The sequence below is a fragment of the Hippocampus guttulatus genome, chromosome 1 (assembly GCF_054856545.1).
Source record: "Hippocampus guttulatus isolate MCC_2025c chromosome 1, RoL_Hgut_1.0, whole genome shotgun sequence".
In the NCBI taxonomy this organism is placed as follows: Eukaryota; Metazoa; Chordata; class Actinopteri; order Syngnathiformes; family Syngnathidae; genus Hippocampus; species Hippocampus guttulatus.
The window spans coordinates 11,831,857-11,853,942 of record NC_141261.1 but is presented as its reverse complement, the minus strand read 5'-3'; the positions used below and the strand labels follow the sequence as shown (position 1 = coordinate 11,853,942).

Genomic DNA, 22,086 nt, shown 5'->3' with positions numbered 1-22,086 from the left:
TTCTTGCCATTGAGCTGGCTTCTCAGGACTTGCCTCACTCGCTGGAGGTATTTGGCCGTAGCCGCTTTCCTTGTTGCCAGTTCGAGGTTGCCATTGGCTTGTGGTATACCGAGGTACTTGTAGCTGTCCTCAATGTCTGCTATTGTTCCTTCAGGGAGTGAGACCCCTTCAGTGCAGACTACCTTTCCTCTCTTAGTCACCATCCGACTACATTTCTCAAGCCCGAATGACATCCCGATGTCGCTGCTGTAGATCCTGGTTGTGTGGATAAGGGAGTCTATGTCCCTTTCGCTCTTAGCATACAGCTTTATGTCATCCATGTAGAGGAGGTGACTGATTGTAGCTCCATTTCTGAGGCGGTATCCATAGCCTGTCTTGGTGATTACTTGGCTTAGGGGGTTCAGTCCAATGCAGAACAGCAGTGGGGAGAGTGCATCACCTTGGTATATGCCACATTTGATGGACACTTGGGTAAGTGGCTTGCCATTGGCTTCCAGTGTGGTTTTCCACATCCTCATCGAGTTCGCAACGAAGGCTCTTAGGGTCCTGTTCACCTTATACAACTCCAAGCATTCAGTGATCCATGTATGTGGCATCGAGTCATAGGCTTTCTTGTAATCAATCCAGGCTGTGCACAGGTTGGTACGTCGGGACCTGCAGTCTTGTGCGACTGTTCTGTCAACCAGGAGCTGATGTTTGGCTCCTCTGGTATCTCTACCAATGCCCTTCTGTGCTTTGCTCATGTATTGATCCATGTGTCCACTTATCTTTGCCGCAATGATGCCTGACATGAGCTTCCATGTTGTGGAGAGACAGGTTATTGGCCGATAGTTGGATGGGACTGCACCCTTTGAGGGATCCTTCATGATCAGGATCGTTCGCCCTTCGGTTAGCCATCCTGGGTGAGTCCCATCCCTCAGCAGCTGGTTCATTTGTGCTGCTAGGCGCTCATGGAGTGCTGTGAGTTTCTTTAGCCAGTAGGTGTGGACCATGTCCGGGCCTGGTGCTGTCCAGTTCTTCATATCTGAGACTCTTTCCTGTATGTCTGCCACTGTTATGGTAACTGGGTTCTGTTCAGGGAGGTTGCTGTGCTCCTCTCTCAGGGTCACCAGCCATTGTGCACTGCTGTTATGTGCAACCTCCTTCTCCCATATGCCTTTCCAGTACCTTTCAGTTTCCAGTCTTGGTGGGTCAGCTCTGTTGTTAGGACCCTGCCACTGAGCGTACACTTTTGCAGGTTGTGTTGCGAACAGCCTGTTTATTCGTCTGGCCTCATTCTCTTTCGTGTACCGCTTTAGGCGGCTGGACAAGGCTTGGAGCCTTTGTTTGGCAGTTTCGAGTGCTTCAGGTATGGTCATCTGGATGTACCTCTCGGGTATCGGCCTTTTCATCACACCTCTCTGGGCCTCCGTCAATTGACTCACATCTTTCCGAGCCGCCTTGATCTTAGCCTCCAGCCGTCTTCTCCATGGTGGGTAAGGTATCTCATGGCTTCCATGGTTGCTCTTATAGCCAAGCATCTCAAGGATCACTGATGCTGAAGCGTATATCAGCTCATTGGTTTCCGTGATCGTTACGGTAGGGATCGCCCTCATTGCTGCATTCACACTTTCCATGAGACTTTCAGGTGGTACTTCACATAGCCGTTGTAATCGGTTTCTAGGTTGCCCAGCTTTCATTCTCGCCATGATCTTAGCTTTCAGGTCAGTTGCTGCCTCGCTCAGCATTTCATTCATTGGGGCTGGCCTCCCAATCTCATCATCTGCATTCATCGGGGTTTGCCTCCCAATCTCTGGTATGACCTCCTCCTCTAATTTGGCAGCCTGGGGCCCTTCACCATGGAACCTGCGTTGTACCTCATCAATCTCAAGTTGTGACAGCAGTTGCCGTTTGTGGATGTTGGAAGACTGAGCTACTAGTTGTTTCGTGGTCAACCGTGACTGTGGGTTTCGAAGTAACCATTTAGCCCACATTCTCTGCATGTAACCCCTCTGACTAGGGTTGCTTGAGTAGTAGCATTCCAACAGAGCCATGTTATCGCATCTCGCCCATCTCCGCTTTGTTCCAGTAGCCCATTTATTCGAGTTAATTATGACAGTTGCATTATTAATTAGATTTTATATATATATATATATAGACACACACACACACACACACACACACACACACACACACACACACACACACACACACACACACACACACACACACACACACACACACACACAGTGGCGGCACGGTGGGCAACTGGTTAGAATGTCCGTCTCACGGTGGAGAAGTGCACTTCTCCCAATTTCCAAAACCATGGATGGCGGGTTAATTGATTGCTCTAAATTGCCCTTGGGTGTGATCGTGTGAGTGTGAATGGCTGTTTGTCAATGTATATATATACCGTGCAATTGACTGGCAACCAGCTCAGGGTGTGCCCCACTTACTGCCCGAAGACAGCTGGGCTCGGCTCCGGCACGCCCGTGACCCTCATAAGGATAAGTGGTTCAGATAATGGACGGATTAATATACAGTATACGGTCGATAGTCTTTTGGTGCGGCTTAACGGCAGTCTGCTACATCTCGCTTCATCATCGGTCAGTTAGGCAAATCAGTGGATGAAGACCACACACTATGCAACAGTTCTGTCAGGTTCTGGCCATGTCACTTGGTGTACGGTGGGCCTTGTACTGTTCATACACAAGGCCAAGTCATTCAACTCTGTATTAGATATTCCCTTAAAATATCCAAAGCGGTAAAATGTCCAGCTTCATTAACTTGGACTGTTTTACTGGTGCTGTCACCCTTCTCCTCCCTCGTTCAGTGGGTAGAATTAAATTTAGAGAGAAAATCATTATAACGAGAGTCAGCGGAGTAGGGGATAAACGGGTGGATTATCTTTAGAAAGAGTAAAAACTTGCTCATTAAGGTGAGTGTTATCTCACGGCAATGTTCTGGTAATTACACAGTGGATAATGCCCACTGCAAGACCCAACACACACCAATCACTGGAGCGCTCTTGTGGGATATCACGGGGGGGGGGGGACACAGTATTGTTTCTTATATTACTCAAAAAAAAAAAAGCTTAATTTTCTCATTGATTCATATAATTCTAAAAGACGCTCTAATGGTGACCTCACGACCTCAGCTGTTTTTACAAGACCATGTTGTATTTTTCGGTGCGCACTGTACGGAACACGGCGCTCACATAGGCACAGTGACACTCATTCTGACAGGAAATAGTCAATTTCCAAATAAATTCCCATGAGAACACATTGGAATGATGGATTGTATGTGAAATAGTAATTCCAGTGAAGCATAGCATAACATATGGCAAATTAGAATAACGGGCATTCTTTCAGCAGGAGGTGTAGTTCAGCCAAAATATTCAAGCAGTTGTAATGGTTCGCTTAATTGAGCAAACCACCACTAAATATCAGGAATGGGAATTCTATTTATGCTGTTTAAATATTTTTGAGAATTTTGTCGCTATGTAAGCTCCAGATGGTGATACGTTTCACTACAACAACTTGCATAGGGCACAGTTCTTTAGCCCCAAAATGTACACGACACGAATGGGCGCCAAACAAACAAGCAACAGAATTTTTTGTTTGTTTGTTTGTTTGTTTTTTTGTGGGCTGTGTGCCTTCCCACAATGATGCACAACGGCGCAAACCTCTCCGGCCCTCTGCTCTCTTGATAGCAAAATACCAAAAGAGAGAACACTCCGCCCATGCGCACAGTTAGACTGCACTTTGCGCTAAACTTGTGCCGAGAATAAAAAAGAGGTCCTGATGAAGCCTCTCGAGAGGGGTCACACGATCATAATATGTGGTCATAAGTTTGGTTTGACTGTTGACATATATTTTTGCTGGAACTCCAAACGGTAACACGATGAGGCCTTCAACGTTGGCAGTTCCGTTACTGGTTTTGTTTTATGTTTAGCATTTTAATGTTTATAGAACAAGACAAGGTTATGTTGGATTGCGGAAGATAACATTTAAATAATTCAACTGAAATTGTGCAAAAAAAATTGTAACTTTGCTGCTGTAGATTGCGAATTTCTCCATCAACAGACAAATAAAGGTTTTCTTATTCTGATTATTCTATTTTTATTTTAAACTCAATGAAAAGGAGGACTTATTGTTCTTTGGTTACCTATTATTGCAATTGTTCGCACATAATGAGGAAATACACAGACATTTCCAATGCAGTGGTACTTCTACTTACGAAATTAATTGGTTCTGGAAAAAATTTCTTAACTAGAAAATTTTGGAGGTAGAGACACGTTTTTCATGTAAATGCCCTAATCCGTTCCAAGGCCCCCAAAATTCAGACATAAATGTTTCCGAAAGCATAAAAATGCATCAAAATATGTAACAAATACATGTTACAATTAGATCAATGCACAATAAATGAGAGTTGAGCATAATGTAAAAAAAGAAAGAATAGAGTAAAGAATAAAAATGATCATCATGTTTTTGTTATCTTTAGTTCATGTTCTCTCTCAGAAGTGTTTTTTTCCCTTGGTGTTTTGTAAAGAACTGATCCAAGGATGTTTGCTTTTGTCGGCTTTTAAAAATCCTTCGAAAATGTCACAGGCAAACATCAGCATAATGAGCGATTGCCCGACTGGTGAACACTTTTTCTGTAAAACCATTGGAACACGTCCTGGGCGAATGACGACGACGTTGTATCGACACCTAACTATCTATCTATACACATAGACACATGCGGTAAGCGGCCCCTCTTAGCCAATGGGATGCCAGCCTGATGCTCGGTAATAGCCAATGGCAGAGCAGCTCTAAGTATGTTGCGTTCAGGAAACTGAGCTACGAGTAGCAGCCCATTCTGTGTTTTTTACCTTTCGGATCTTGAAATTTCTTTCGTAACGAGACAATATTTTCCTGTTGAGGCATTTCGTGACTTGAAAATTTCATATGAGACGTTCGTAAGTTGAGGTACCACTGTACATTGATTTTATTTACATCTGGTGTTCAACTGTTCATCGCAACGACAGTCAAAGCATTCTCAGCATGCACTTATAAATATGTTGTATTTTGTACCTGCTTCTGTTCCTCTCCTAGGCTGTCCCACATGGAGGCCACAATCTTGGACACGTCTCCAAAAGTGGCGTTGGGGTTCTGTCCCTTAATGGCTGCCTGGGTATCTCGGAAGAAGAGCGCATAGGCCGAGACGGGTTTCTGTGGCTCGTTGGGATCCTTCTTCTTCTTCTTCTTCTGCGGTTTGGGTTTGGGCTTCATCATTTCTGCCGAGGACCGCTTGTCGTTGTTTAACTGCAACGGGACAACAGGTCGGAAAACGGTGATGAGATCAGGTGATAAAAATAACGCTTTACATCAGGTCGGAAGACGTGTTTCAAAACACGTTGCATTGACTTGGTGAGGACATAAGGATGATTGTTGAATTTAAAGGTGAACTGTAGCCGAGGCCTAAAAAAACCCCAAAACAAAACAGCAGAGCAAGGGTGAAAACAGACGCGTTCTGTGAAGTGCGGCCAGAGTTTCTTCTAAGAAGCGGGAGCACATTGATTTACCAACTAAGAGGACATCAGTGAGAGTGCTTAGCCTCTGGGGAGTTGAAGAGCATAACTGGCTAAAGATAGAAATAACTTATAATCTTCTTCGAAGCACAGCACTAGTAATATTCTTTCTTACGTTCAAATAAATACGTTCCGAGAAAAGACCGTGGGAGAAAAAAGAAAAAAAAAGAAAAACAACAACACAGAAATCTCTACATTTAAAGGCTGTAATCACATGGTTTGTCTCGAATAACACAGTGCAATGGCACTCCACTTTCAGGAGGCGTAAACTGCTCACATCCGCATGATGTGTAACATCCAACACACATGAATGCACTTTCATTTTCTGTGAGGGGGTTTAGACGGGGAGTCAAATCCAGGTCACCTGATCCTGGCTGTAATTCTGTATGAAAATTGCCTTCTTGGATGCAGAGAGAACACATCAAACACAGGAGATGGAGAAGGGGGGGAGGGGGACAGAGAGAGTGAGAGAGAGGGGGGGGTGGTATAGGGTGTGGGCGGCGAGCAAGCGCAAAGACATTACAAGATAGCACGTTGAGGAATCAGTGATGGCTTGATGCTTCCATTTGTATCGGTGCAAGATCAGTTCACCTGATTTCTTGATGGTTCTTTAAAAAAAACAAACAAACATCTTTTTCGCCATTAACATAACAGCAAATGTAACGGCACACTGCCCATTATGATAATCAACCCAATATTCTGTGTGCTTTTTTTTTCTGTCATCAGGATCTCATTTAAGATCTCGCAGGAAGAACAAAGCAGAAGATGTCAAACAATGACTTGAGGAAACACACATACTGTACATTCCCAATACATTATTTGATTTGCATCTCGGGTTCTCCCCCTGTTTGTATCGCGAACAAATTATTCCGGATTTTTTTTGCTCGTTGTCCGCTTTAATTTGTTTTTTTTCGCGCCTCTTGCTTCATTCGAATTCCCTTCTACTTTCTCTTGTCATAATTACATCCCGACCCCTGACGGTACATAATAATAACTGTCTTGCTCGCAGTGATATGACATTGTTTTGTCGACGCTATCGTCGACGATTACCTTCCTAAATAAAATGCACGCTGGCAGCAGGTTGACGCATCGGCGGCGGCAGCGGCCACGTTCCTCCCTCAACCGTCGTCGTAAAAAGCAGGAAGCGAATGCTTTTGAAAGTCTCCATTGTTTCAGCAGAAAACTCACAGGCATAAGAGAGAGCTGTACACAGCTCGACACAGCATGAAATGAACTCATCAAAATTCAAGATTCACGAGGGCAATTGGTGGGAAGAGAAGACAAAAAAAAGTATTTCAATGAAATAAATAGATGTTTCCCCATTCAGGGAAACGTGAAACATTGCTTGTCTATTTCACAGCTTACAGGTCATATTCATTTCTTGTGTGCAAGTATGCCTGGTTTCATTAAAACATAATCAGCCCTCACTTCCAGGCAATGAGGCAGAAGACAGGCATTAGATATGACATCTGTTCCATCCAAGCCTTTGAAGTGAATAGAGACTAAAATGAAGGTAGGCCAAATTGAAGTAGCAAAATGGGGGTGGGGGGGGGGAGACAATGTACTGCTACAAATTTTCCAGGAAAATTCGCATGTATTTGTACTCTGGAGAGCATGATGACAACAGCATGCAACAACATGCAATTAACTAGATGACGGAACAATGGACACATGCTTTCATTTCCTCTCTTGCTTCGCCTCTTTTATTGTACAAATGGTGATGAAATGACGTTGAAAATAAAAGAACAAATAAAGCACTCCGAATGCTGCGCATCCACAGAAACCCGTCGGACTCAGTACTGAAATAAAAGCTAAGTGTACATTTGCCGGACTGGCTGATTGAATCTTCTGGTTGCTTGAAACACAAATACATTCCTCATCTTATTTACAGGCTAAAGTCTGTTTTAAAAATACTAACAAAAAAAAAAATCTGTAAATCCATCGTGGCATTGTAACAGGCAATGAAGCATATTTGATCGCTTAAACTCGAGTTATTCTTAAATACAAAGAAAGCATAGTCGACTGAAATATTCTTATGAGTGTCCAATGATCAGATGGATTTACATTTTTTTGGTCGCCGGCAGGACAAAAAAAAGGTTTCGGGCATGTGGCTGAATGTGGTTGTTGGCAGACACACACTCCTGTGAGGCCTGGCAGCTTGTGGGTCATGCTACATTATTTTTATCGATCCAAAATGAGGTCTGTTTAATTTATACTGATTACACTGTGTGGATGTAATGTGGCGACTTAGCGCTTTTTGAGCTCTATTCAAGAGTTGTTGGTAGAGATGTTGGTATTCCATCGGTACTGTTATCTAGTCATCCAGAGAATATTTTCAACTATCTAAAAGCGGAGCAGAATATATTGGTCAAGTAACACGATCCGGGTGGTTCTTAACCTGGGTTCGATCGAACCCCAGGGGTTCATTGAGTCGGTCTCAGGGGTTCGATGGAGCCTCTGCCATGGAGGGTAAGACACACGCGACTCAACATGTTAATTAGTTATGACACGCCCGCTTGGCCATCACTGGATGCAGATGATCACATGACATTACTTGTCTAATCAGTGCTGTGGGAAATTTAGTTCGCTTAGTAGTCCTCGTGTGACTGTCGTGATAGTACGTCGTACAATTAAAAAAAAAATTGAAATTTTATTTACTTTTTTCCTGTTTTTAACTCATTCACTCCCAAAGACGTTTTTAAATGTCTTTTCAGACTTGGTCCAGAATTGGCTGGTACTAAATGAGTTAATTAATCAATGTGTTTTTTTAATATCTTGAATTTATATTCAACAAATATATATTTTTTTCTCACTCATGAAGGGTTCGGTGAATGTGTATATTAACTGGTTAGGTTCGGGACCTCTAAAAAGGTTCAGAACCACTGCACTATGCTAAACGTGTGCCAAAACCTCCACACAAATAAAACTTTCCCTGTGACGACCAGTAGGAGTCACTATTGATGTGATGTCCTGTTGAGTAGAAAGTAATGTAAATCCTCACTTCAATCAGGGAGGAGACCACATTGTTTAATTAATATTACAACTGTAACTCTGAGGATGATAATGATGATGATGATGATGATGATGATGTTAGTGGTGACGGGGGAAGAAGGAGCGTGTGCATGTCTGCTTTATAGCACATTTCTATTCGAACCACACCTTGCAGGACTGTTCACATGCATTCAATCTCAGCACTGTAAAAGTCATCCAGCATCAGAGCAGGCTATCATTTCAATGTATCATCGACGAAGATCTATAATAGGACTGACAGACATCGCCAGACATGTTCTTGCAGAAAATTGGTGGTTAAATTGTAGGTTGACAGATCGGATTGACGCTGTGGTTATAAATAAGTAGATTTTTTTTTATTGTAGGCCGGTGCTGGGTAAGAGACCACCACCAAGCTCCGTAAGCACCAGTCCGTCTAAATATGTATTGCACTGCACTTTTTAGTTTTTCATCAAAAGAATGAACTATGGTGTCCGCCTCAGCTTGCTCATCCCATCAGCGTTTCTGTTGTCTGAGGGGAAGCGAGAGACGGAAAAGGGAGGGAGGATGGGGGGATGCTCCTGAGGAGGGTGGGGGTCGCTGTAATTCTGAATGGAGAGCACCGCATCGGCAAGACAAGATTAGAATTGACAGCCTGATAACTGCGTCACGACGAAAACAGCAACGAGAAGGGGAAGGCGATGAAATAGGGAAAAGGAGAGGCACAAACGAAGGACGAGCTCAGACGCGTGGGCTGACAGTTTAAAAGACGTGAAAATGAGGCAATAAAAGCAGGTAACAGTGAGGGAGCCCGGGTACGAATGCGTTTTGTTCAGTCACAGTCTTCATGTTTCAGTATGCGTCGTCATCATCATCATCATCATCATTGGATGCACAGAGCAGCAGAATGGAGATAGCTGTGCTCTTGACTTGATAAAAACGAACCTCTTTTTACATGACGGCCATTGTAGCAAAGCACATCGCAGATGTGCTCCAAAAAACAATGACGATGAAGACAACAATGGCCTCCGGTTTGAATGCAAACACCGCCACGGCGACACATAAGACATTCCTATCATGAAAACAAATATCCTCGGAATATGCTCTGGCCTGAATAGCATGAAAAACACTTTATAATGCACACTTAAGCACTATATGCAGTGGACACGAGTAGAAGGAGAGAGAGAGAGAGAGAGAGAAAAAAAAAGGCTGGAAAAGTTTTAAATGAGATCATGCTTTCACCTCTTTGTCACTGGACTGCCGCCATTACTTTCGTAAAAACAAACATGACACATTCTTGTAATAAAGAGCACACATTCCAAACAAAATTATAGCCGCCTGAGAGAATTCCATGTTTGCTATACAGCACGGTGGAAGGCGCGGCGACTGCTGCTTTTTATTGGAGGGTCTGAAATCCGAGCACAACACAGTGGCCACAAAAATTCCCACAGCGGAAGGAGAAAAAGATGTGTTCATGGCATGTAAATGACTTGCGGTGCTTAACTGTAAAGAGTATAAACTCATAACAACTGTCGGCGATGACAATAAATGATGATTCGTGTCGTAGGGTTTAATTTACTACTCATATAAGTCAGCGCGCTGTCTATCACGAGTGCAATCTCACTCACAGCGGTGACAACTCAGGGGACGCAATGACAGGAAAAGATCAGATTTAATTGTCTTCACTTGCAAAAGATTCCCTTGAGTCATTTGATTTGCAGATGTCAACAGCTGTCGATCGTACGCGGAGAAGCGGGACCGCTGGCAAGGTGTTTCCAGCAAAATCGAAATGGTTAATGCGGCCATCCTTGGCTGCGGCGCTGTTAGCAAAGACACCAAAAGGCAGGAATGCGCTTTGCTAGCAAATAATACGTTGTGGCTGCAGGAGCTAAACTGTTGTTTAGGTGCTAATTGTGTGGGCCAAATCGTCGCAGGAACACCATTGTGCGATTATCCAGATTCAAACCCAGAACCTTTTGACGGCGAGGCAGATGCACGAACCAATATATCTCTGTTCGGGTGCACGCAACTATTTTAATGCGCATGAATGGCGCTCAGTGGATATGTGTGTTAATTATACCCGCTGCCATCTAGTGGAAAAGCATTTAACTCATTCACTCCCAAAGACGTTTTTAGACGTCTTTTCAGACGTGGTCTAGAATTGGCTGGTACTGAATGAGTTAATTGTCCGGCCTGTCACAAGACATCATTGGCATGAATAGATGAAGAAAGGCACAGTCCATTATTTGTAATATACAAAAATGTAATGAATAAATATTCACTTTTGTTCGAATGAAGTGAATTTGGATGATTTCCCACGGCACACCTTCTTTCTCATGGCACCGTGCCCAAACTCAGTGGGTGGCAAAGACATTGCACAGTACGCCGTGGAAATGTTGATTCTCTCTTGAGGAGCTCTTGTTTATGTTCAAGACTGTAAATTGTTGGGAGCAAATGAGCAGGATTTTCATCGCTACACTGAGTAACGCACACAGACAGTAACGGCGCGATGGCGCCTTCATCTGGGAAGAAAAGAACACAGCTGCTCACCAACTATTTATGCTGTGATATTTATGAAGCACTTAGGGGCCTTGATTAATGTACTATTGTTTTTTTTTAACATTTCCTGATCACATTTTTAAATAAGGAAAAAACTAAAATTTTAAGATATGGAGCAAGGGACAGCCTGTCAGTGCAAGTGTAGGACACTCGAGAGCATTTCCTCGACACCCCAAGCATGGAGCAGTGCATCGCTTAGTGCAGCTGTTAAATGAACTCCAAGCCTTAGTAGGTGTATAAATAGATAAATGGCCATTGTTGAAGCAGCAGCAGCAGCGGCGAGAATTATGCAATTTCAAAATGCCATCATGCACAGTATGTACCGTAAATTTTCAACCATTACCACCGCAAGACGGCGGAAACGCGGGTTCCTGAAAAGTTACTCAGTGCTCTAAAAATATCAGATGCGTCTTGAGAAACAAATGTTATGCGTGCAGCGTGCATGTGTCAATAATCCAGCCGCAGAAGATGATTATACATCGACGGTAATTTTCAGATTCAGGTTGGAAGAAAACAAAATGAACACATTTGATGTATAAGGGTAAGAAACCATGTGGCTTATAGTCTGCTTCGATTGCATGCATGTCGCGGTTATGTAGATATTCATTTTGTTTTTGATGAACATCTGTAAGCAATATGCAGCACTATCAAGATCGGTCCAATGCGGCCGACAAAAAGAGAGTGTAAACAAAGCTGTTTGATGCTTAAACCTTCTGACCATAAATGGAACGCCAAGTACAGCACGAGTTTTTAGAACGGCGCAACATGTGATCATCTACTTAAATGTCTCCCCACATAATCTTCAGATTGGACAATATCTATAAATCACTCCGCATAGACGACGTTTGGTGGTCTTGGACAATATAGTATGCGCTTTTCATCTGGAAGCTATTACAGGGCCATGTCAGAGCAGCCATCTGTAAGCAATGAACAGGACTGCATGTCAAAGCCACCTCACAGATCTCCGAGCTGAAAGAAGCAGGCAATCATTCCGAGAGCAGCACTCATCAAATAAAAATACGGCCCAGCCCAAACAATCATCAACCGGAAGCGCAGATTCATGGTTGCGGTTTAAAAATAAAATAAAATAAAAACAGTAGATAACAACAGTTGGAATCAGATGGACCAGAGCTAAAATAGTGTCTTCGGCCTTCATGCGGTTCTTTTTACGACATCCAGAGCTATAATAATGTACCACGTGGCTTCAGACTGGCGGCTGAACCAGTGAGCTCGTGGCTAAATACCACCTTTGCAAATATTTTAATTCCTACTCCAACCTAGAACCAAAGCAGAAGTCGGTGCGCATGATTTAACAGAAGGTGGAAAAGAACTGACAGCTCTGAGGATCTCTTCTCAGCACCGGACTGACTTAATCAGCCTAAATTGCAAAGTCGAGACCCTTGTATTTGGTAATGTGGTCAAAACAGTGGCAAGTGAGAGCTAATTAGATTAACGGTAGTTTAACGAGCTGTTGGAGGGATCCATGCAGATTGGATTTTAATAAAGAGCGGCAAAAAGCATCTGCTGTGCACTTCCTGGCTCTGCTGGCATTCTAATTGGCCCCACTGGGTTGCTGTAGCTCAGCACCGCAGTGTGCAATTTAGAAGCGGAAAAAGCAAAAAAGATGATTTTTCCATCCGGGTGGAAATGAGACAGGATCTTTTTTTTTTTTTTTACAGGTAAGACATTATTAGCTTGCATATAAAGACAAAGATTTGGTCAAAACACTCACATGGCGCATTTCATGCAATGCTGCCTTTGTGCTGTGAGAGATACAATAACGGAAAGACCAAATGGAATAACCTGATCCTGTTGGGGGGGGGGGGGGGGACAATTAATCAAACTTGAATGAGCGACCATAGCAGGGTTATTTCCATAGCAACAGCCCGAGGGGACAACTTGAACCCTTTAATGTGAGCTGGTGATGTCTCTTTGTAAACATCTGCGCAGCGGGAGGGGGAGAAAGCCAATGAGAGAGCCTGGCAACAGAGGCATCACATGGCAGCAACCTCTTGCTAGCGATTGAAGTTTCCATTATCTCGTGCTGAAAGGACAGAAAAGTGGTTTGCCTATTGCATGTGGGTAGGCTTTTACATCACTGCATGCTTAAAGGGCTGCTAAAACGATACATATGTCAATGATTAGGAAAGAAAAAAATATTTTTTTTCTTGCTGGTGAAAGTAGCGTTAAAGCTGCATAAACACATTTCGATACGATTCCACGACCACATTGCGCAATAATGTATAGACATCATCTCTCTGAAGCTCCCGCTTTATGGAGCAGGTGATTAAAGTGGCTCTTCTAGCATCCAGCTGTGAGCAACAGTGAGTGTGCTCATGTAAAATGTCAAAATGTTCATATCATAAAGGGATTCTGAGAAACAGATCCGGGCATGCTTTATTTGTTCTTTGCTGGACTGTCAACGCACTCGCATGCAAAATTCAGAATGCAGTCACCTACATTCTTACTGTTAAATAATGTCAGAAGCTACGTAACAGTCAGAAATTCACAACCCTAGTCACAAATATGGAACCAGAGTCACAAATGTGTAATCAGAGTCACAAATACGTAACAGTCAGAAATTCACAACCCTAGTCACAAATTCATAACCCGAGTCACTAATATGTAACCAGAGTCACAAATATATGAAACCGGATTCACAATTACACAACCAGATCCACAAATATGTGAAATAAATTTGCAAATGTGTACATTGATCTCCAAATGTGTGTATTTGTGAATCCGGTTGCATATGTTTGTGACTCTGGTTACATATTTGTGGATCTGGTTACCCATTTGCAAATGTTTTTACAACAGTAAACATCATAAAAATTTGGAAGCTGTTTTTTTTCCCCCCCACAGAAAATGAAGCCAGATTGTTACTTTAAATCTTCTCCTCTTCTCATGTGTGCATTTTTCTTGTTCTCCTTGACTATAATGTATATCTCCAGTGGGCCGCCAAAATCTTCAGACAGTGGCTTCTTGGTGGGAGCAGAATAACATCAGGGGCCCGGTAAAGCTGAAATTAACTCACAGGGCCTACCATTATGCTCTGACTGACAAGCTGTGATCTATAAAATCGAGATCTACTTTTACAACTCGGCTCCAAAACCCTCTGTTGTGCTTGTTGGTATTGTGGAAATGTAAAAAACACACAGTATGTTGTTGTTTCCCTGTCATTATGCTACCACTCAAAGGCAGATGCTAGGTTGCTTTTATGTCTCTTTTTAAAAGCAGAGCACAATTGTTGTTTCTGTCTGTCGGCTGCCAGGCTTTATTAGAGAGCCTTGATGCTTGCTGCACAGGTACAAGGGTCATTCTTTGGGTGGTTTGGTTATCAAATTGATCACCTTCTGCCAATGCATAATGACGATTTTAAAGAAATACCAACTCGAGGACAAGAGTGAGACTTGGCTTCCATCTAAGAGGTCGAACAGCTTAACTAAACACTGGAATAGCAGAACAAGATTTCAGCCAACCACAATGTGCTGCCCTACATTTAGAGGGTACCAAGACCAGTCAGCAAGTCCTCTGTTCTCAGCGGTTACTGGTTCTAGGTAGAGCGTACGGGGACAGGCCAAGTCCGACAGTTAGAAAAATAATAATTTCTAGAAAGACAATGTGCAATCTCGTTCTCCTTGCATCCAGAAACAACTCAACCTTGATTACATTTGTGCAACCTGGCAGCGACACGGCAAGCAGGATGCAGGAAGCCGTCACTTTCTCCCGCCCCGAACCTCAGAGCTTCCTTGGCCAAGAGTAATGGCTCCTCTGCGCTGGGCTGCGCCTTGCTATTGTAGAAGCACAGAGCGGTTAATTGAAACAAATGACTCTAATAATGGGACATTATCCCCACAGGCTGACTTTGTGGCGGGCCTAATTAGCATAGCGTTGCTGACGAGGACGAGTCATCGCTCGGAGCCCTCAAAGGAAGCAGTCAAGACTTGAGGGATTCTCCAACTTTCAGCGCAAAAAGCGTGACGTACGTTCTCAAAAGCAGCGACATACACTTTTCAAATGCTTACGAGATTGCCCACTTCGTATAATTTTCATTATTTTTTTTAAACTCGACTTTTGAAGAATAACAGATTTCGAAAACAGGTCAAAGAAGAGTATCATACAGATACTTAAGTGTATTGTGAATTTTATTTTAGAGCACGTGTGGTAACAACACATATGCTTGTAATACGTTACGTGTGTTGAATTGCATAAATTAACAATTGAAAATAACATTGAACTAAAAGTGACGGAAAATTACAAATGTGGTTCAAATTTACAACCAAAAATTGAAAGGACTAATGCGGGAAGCACGATTACAAAGGAAATTATTGCTTATGACTGTATTAATGGCAACGACAATTCAACACTTTTGTAACTTCCACTAACAACCTTGGCAAACATTAGCTCGTCTGAGACATGCAAAGCTTTTCTCTGACTGGAGATCCAACATACTTTTGAAACAATTATTGTACTACTTCCTTGATTAACAGAGCTTTGGCGCCATTTCTTTTGCAATTTTGGCAAAAAAAAAACGGCAAATATTTAGTTTTTGTGGCAAAATACTGTCAACAGTATGCATCATATTTATTTTGTGACGTCATTTCCATCCATCCAACGATCCATTTTCTAATCGGCTTATCCTCACAAGCGTTGCAGGCATGCTGGAGCCTGTCCTGTCTTCGGGAAGTGGGCGGGGTACACCCTAAACTGGTTGCCAGCCAGTCACAGGGCACAAACACGAACAAACATCCGCGCTCACACTCACACCTCGAGACACAATTAACTTGGAATGCATGTTTATTTTGGAATGTGGGAAGAAGTCTTATCCTAATCTTGGATTTTTAACCCCCAAGGGGGTTCATTGCAGTGATTACTATGCCTTTTTGCCACTCTCCAGTTTCCTTGTCATTTAAATACTGTACAGCACAGGTGTCAAAGTCAAGGCCCGGGGCCAGATCCGGCCCGCCACGTCATTTTATGTGGCCCGCGAAAGCAAATGATCTGTGTCAACTTCCATTGTTCTTGCTTAAATCTGTACCGGAATCTCAAATTGTCAGACGTAATAAATAACGGTAATATTTTGCAATAAGTTTGTTACCCTGTTTTCACTCACTTGTACAACAAATACTTGACTGATATCAAAACTAGTTAGCCATCATTTTTTTGGGTACAAGTAATAATACGATGTGATGAGTAAACATTTATTCGGCTTCACTGTCGTTAACGGCCCTCTGAGGGATGATGTAACTCCGAAGTGGCCCACGACAAAAATGACTGGACACGGTGGGTTCAATGCACATTTGTCATGGGCCACAGCTACCATCTTTCTTCTAATTACAGCCCACTGCTTTATGTACAAAATGCTACAAAGTGGCGGCGGGGCACCAGACTACAAGTACAAATGGACATGTTCTCTTATTTTCATTTAATACTTGATTGACTGACGGACTAACCAACGAGTTCTAACGTTCTAACATGTCTTGTCTCTCGCATGTCATCAAAGCCTCCTTCTGTGGTCCCCGTAACAAACGTGCAAACGCAAACATGGCGTGTTGCTCTCCAGATGCATTTTGATAACCACTCAAATCAGTTTTGTTTTTAATTCCTGAAATGGTTTACCCTTGTACGCGACGCTCCCAGAGAGTCAGTTGTAACGCAGTGTTCAAATCGCTGTGACCAAGCTCTTTTAAATATTCATTAGTCCTAACAGTCGCCTAAGGTTGTTTGCGTTAGTGGCATGAATATTCATGCACGCCAATGAATGTGCATTTGTTTTTTAACGCTCAGTCCGTTAATACTCCACTTCATTACGCCAATGCCGGCATAATAAAGTGCCGCAAAACAAAGCCTTATTTCTTTTTTTTTTGCTAAAGCACCATTCTCTTTGCAAGCTTATTTGTTTCAGTTCAAATGGAAAAAAGGAGCGCCCCGCCAATTATCTTGCTGTCATTTCTCCTGACAACTGCAAGACACATTGTTTGCCCCTGTGCTGGAGTGTAACACACAGAAGGGCATCTGTCTCTTTCTCTCTCTCGCTCTCTTTTTTTTTTTTAATGAAATGAAAAGACACAACAGAAAACATTTCTACCGCTCCAAAAAGTGATTTATCTGCGAATGTCACCAAGATGTCATATCTGCCCCAGTGAAAGGCAGCAGAGCATGTGGGTCATATGAGATATGTCTCAAACCTTTGGAAATAAAGACAGCTGTTTCAAAAAATACAAGTAATCCAAGCAAGCAATGAACATGTCAAGTCAAGTGCAAACTGCAATTTGCTGCCACTTTTTTTACATTCATATTTCCTTTGATGCTTTATTTCAAAGGAGTTCTTTCGCGTTGTTGTATGGAAACGTAGCCAGACCAATTTAATGTGCCTTTTGGCAGTCAGAGTGATCACACAGGTTTCAATTGTGATGTACTGTAGTTTAGGCATTATACATTGTACTGTCTACTTTTTTTTATGGCTGCATGATCAACGATGTGAATGTGTCACTCCTCTAAGAGGATTCACAACAGTGATTTCTGCGCTGTTGATCCACCAATTCTGACCTTTGTAATTGCTCCAATGGGCCCCACTCTAACAATCTGGAAACCGCAAATAAACACAGTAGTCTGCATCGATTTTATGTCACTGTTTTAGAATTGGTATTCCCCTCGTTGTCGCCCCTGTCCTAAATGCCAAGTGATGCAAAATAAATTTCCTGTCAGATTACAGTAAATGAAGTCGAATGGAATCAAGCTCACATAACCTTGTAGCGATCAGTGACTCTGACAATGTCTGACATGGACGTGCACACACACACACACACACACGCACACACACACACACACATACACGCACGCACACATGCACACACAAGCTGCCACACACAAACCTACAGTTTAATTACATTACAGTGCATTTGAAAATGCATGCTGTATTTCTGTGCAAAAACCACACAACCACATAGCGATTGCGCAATAATTGATGTACTCCACATCTAGGTTCATCACAATATGTATGTAACAGAAAAGTACTTGAAAAATACGCTAATGTACATTATCATTACCCATTGAGAAGCTGATTTGTATTATGGTATATCCGGTATTACACTTTATACAGTAAATAAATTACGTTTTAGAAAACAAATGGCATTTCATTCATCGACATCACTGCATGCTGTGCATGTACAATCAATGAATTAGAATGTTGAAACAGATTTGATCATGTGGTAAACAAGAGAACGTCATGAAACGTATTTTTAGTATGTCATGTTTAGATATTGTCGTGTTGACAATATAAGGTGGAGCATCTCAAAAGCTATACCAAAAGTAAAATCATCAATAAGTTGCGCAACTTCACATTAGTGGGCACTGGACAGACGCAGCATCAATTACGGCGCGACCATTTTTTGAGGGTCAATGCCAATTGTGGTCAGAAAAAAAATCCGGATTAATTTATCGGTAAATGTATATGTAAGTCTGTAGTAGCAGTTTGTATTAGATAGACTGGAACCTTCAATAATATCAGAATATTTTTCCTTGCAGGCTTTACAGTCTGCCCCAACATAATTAAAATATCTTGAGATTTACCTCTTTGCCTGGTGTCCGTTATTTTCTGAGCTCTACCTTACGAACGAGTTCGTGTGGCCACTCCTTGCTCTGTTTGTCTCTGTTCTCTCGCCTTCCTTCTCCTCCACTGTGCACCGTAACTGCCGCCACTTTGGCTCCGTGCAGTCAAGAGTCAAATTGACAATCGCGTGCAGGCTCTCTGAAGTGAACGATCGTCCTTTGAAGCTCGAAGAACTGTTTCGTTCGCGACGGACACATCGCTACCCGAAACTGCCTCGTATCAAAAAAGCGTCAGAGAGAAATAGACCAAGAGAGTGCACTCTGGGCTTATGTGAAGTCCCGGTACGCCGTAAAAAGTCCCGGTACGCTGGAGGCTAAAATGGAGAAGTGCTGGTACGCCGTACCGGTGCATACCGGCTCTTAAAGAACTGCTCAGCATGTCTAGTTGAGTGATGATATCTGATTTCTTGAGCACCTCAACTTTCTCTCCACATTCAAGACATGTCGGGGTGCCCCTGCGCTCAACAAAGAAACATTCCGTCTCCTGTTTTTTCTTCAAATTAGCTGTTCTCGTCACCGACCTTTCTCTTCACTGCAGATTTAAAAAAACGACATGACAGGGACTGAGTGAGAGGAAATCTTTTTCTTCCACTTGGTGTCATTTTAGAATTATGTTTTGCCGAAAGCTATCATGAACCTTAGCTATGGTAGCCCATAAGTGAAAGCGCTGTATAAATAAATATTGTATTGTATTGTATAAGGGTGGCCCGGTGGTCCAGTGGTTAGCGTGTCGACCTCACAGTGCAGAGGTTCAATTCCAGCTCCGGCCTCCCTGTGTGGAGTTTGCATGTTCTCCCCGGGCCTGCGTGGGTTTTCTCCGGGTACTCCGGTTTCCTCCCACATTTCAAAAACATGCATGGCAGGCTGATTGGTCACTCTAAATTGTCCCTAGGTGTGGGTGTGGGCGTGCATGGTTGTTTTTTTCTGTGTGCCCTGCGATTGGCTGGCGACCAATTTGGGGTGTCCCCTGCCTACTGCCCGAAGACAGCTGGGATAGGCTACAGCACCCTGCGACCCTCGTGAGGATAAAGCGGTTCGGAAGATGAATGAATGAATGAATGTATAAGGGCGGCCCGGTGATCCAGTGGTTAGCGCGTCAACCTCACAGTGCAGAGGTACCGGGTTCAATTCCAGCTCCGGCCTCTCTGTGTGGTGTACATTTTCTCCCCAGATGTGCGTGGGTTTTCTCTGGGTACTCCGGTTTCCTCACACAATCCAAAAACATGCATGGCAGGCTGAGTGGACGCTCAAAATTGTTCCTAGGTGTGAGTGTGAGCGCAGATGGTTGTACCCTGCGATTGGCTGGCAACCAGTTCAGGGTGTCTCCCACCTACTGCCCGAAGACAGCTGGGATAGGCTCCAGCAGCGACGCTTGTGAGGATAAGCGGATCGGAAAATGAATGGATGAATGAATGTATTGTATCAGAGGGGAAACACACACACACACCCTCACACATTCCCAAAACGCCCAGGGCAATGACACGGTAAAAAAAGAGGGGGCCGCACTAACACTAAACTCTGATGTCATGGAGGAAGGAAGCTGCAAAATATCCTGTGGGCAAATGGCCGGCGGGCTGCAAATGGCACCAACGCCGCACGTTTGAGACCCCCTGATTTAGAGTCTTCAATTGACTTATGCTTCGTGAACGGGGCTGGAAGTTTACAGAATACGTCCGTGAGCACAGTCAAAGTTTGAACCCAGAATCTTTCATTTCGGCTGTCCCCAATGCCAATTTTATTTCATGAAACTATTTGTATTGTAGGTCCCTTCTTCACCCGAACGGCGTTATCTCAAACAACGCACAGATTGATCAGACGAAGCCTTAATGAGTTTTTAACTCTGTCCATCTCGTCAATGTGAGTGGGAGTCCTGTGAGTCAAGTGTGTGGCACATAGTTGTTAGAAACTGGCAGCTGTTTTTCTGGCAGTCATGGCTTTGGCCTCCCTTTAACTAGCCTCATTACAGCAGTAATGAGACAGGGGCCGGTGCAATGTTTATAATATTTAAACGCCGCTGTGCCCCTTAAGACGCTATTTCGGGCCCCTCCAGGACCTCTCATTACTGTCTTCTGTCCCTCCTGCTTTATCTTATCAAAGAGTGAGAGCTTGCTGGCATCCCTTTCCGCACACAACCCCAACAGCAGCCTCAAGCGGACCCGAATGATCAGGGGGCTTGTTGAACACGAGACCCATGAGTGCCACCTCTTTCCAGAGCTGGCAGACATCCTGACAGCGAAGGATGAGACAGGGATTCTCCGGAAAGAGCTGAACATTCACACGCCAGCATGTTACATTTCGCAGTTTGTGCTCATCCAAGACTGGTCTTTCTCTGCCTTGATTCACACTCACTGAAGCAGTTGTTCAGCTTGGAAGGGGAGGAGCTACAACAATGTAAGCAAAGCTCTAAATAGCGCTCAGTGTCTGGGAATGACATTATTATAGCTTTCGAAAACAAAGGCTGGCTTAGGAGTTCGGCACGGTACTGTATATACAGCCACCAGCCACAGTATTACGAAGGCGTGCACAAAATCACGATATCCAGTGTCAAATATTCAGCCCTGACAAAGAGTTGAGCTTTGTCTAATACATCGAGTTCTTTGGTCAGTCACATGAGAAAAGGCACTATAAGACTCAAATTTTATGATGATTCAGTTCTACACCACTACAGGCAAAGTATACGCACAGTAACAAACATCTTGTTAAATTAAATAAATACATCACCGAGAGATGACAGATCAGTACTTTTGTAAAGACGTAAATTTGATGCAGCTCCCGTATGATATTAAGTCCTCATAATTTTTTCGATCTAGCATCAGGTCAGCCAACTAGTACCGTATTTTCCGCACTATAAGGAGCACCGAAAAGTCTTCCATTTTCTTAAAAGCTCACAGCGCGCCCTAAAATCCGGTGCGCCTTGTTTATGGTCATTACGGTAATACCTGTTTGTGAATACTCATTTGTGAATACAGTACACAATAAAGGAATAAATAACAAACACTTCTGAGACAGTGCAGTCTCCTATATTTTATTGACATCTGAGCGTTCTGTTGGATCTACGCTCAAGGAAATGCCCCAAAAAATTCTGTGGGGGGGGGGGGGGGGGCGGCGGGGGCTATAGAATTTATTTTGTGATTTCCTCACTTGATTTTCTGTTTTGACAGATTATTTTCAATTTTCGTAGGTACATTGAAGTAATCGTTAATTTACGTTTTTCGGAGGTGGTCATGAACGCCTCTTGAGTCGAACGGAAGGAGCATTGCTCCATCTAGTGGATGCATTGTAGATTGCGCCTTATAATCCAGTGCCTCCAATATATGAAAAAAAATTACAAAATAGGCCATTCATTGAAGGTGCACCTCATAATCCAGTAAAGCTTT

The 22,086-nt window shown here is 43.2% G+C and overlaps 1 protein-coding gene across 2 annotated transcripts in view; it reads right to left on the bottom strand.

The window, feature by feature from the left end:
* LOC147210382 (TOX high mobility group box family member 2-like) overlaps window positions 1–22,086 on the bottom strand; it is a 104,684-nt gene that overhangs the window by 12,475 nt on the left and 70,123 nt on the right. For both annotated transcript variants that reach the window (XM_086109798.1, XM_086109808.1), the window contains one exon: window positions 5,055–5,285. In XM_086109798.1, the coding sequence (XP_085965924.1) occupies window positions 5,055–5,285 (231 nt within the window). The remainder of the gene's footprint in view (window positions 1–5,054; window positions 5,286–22,086) is intronic.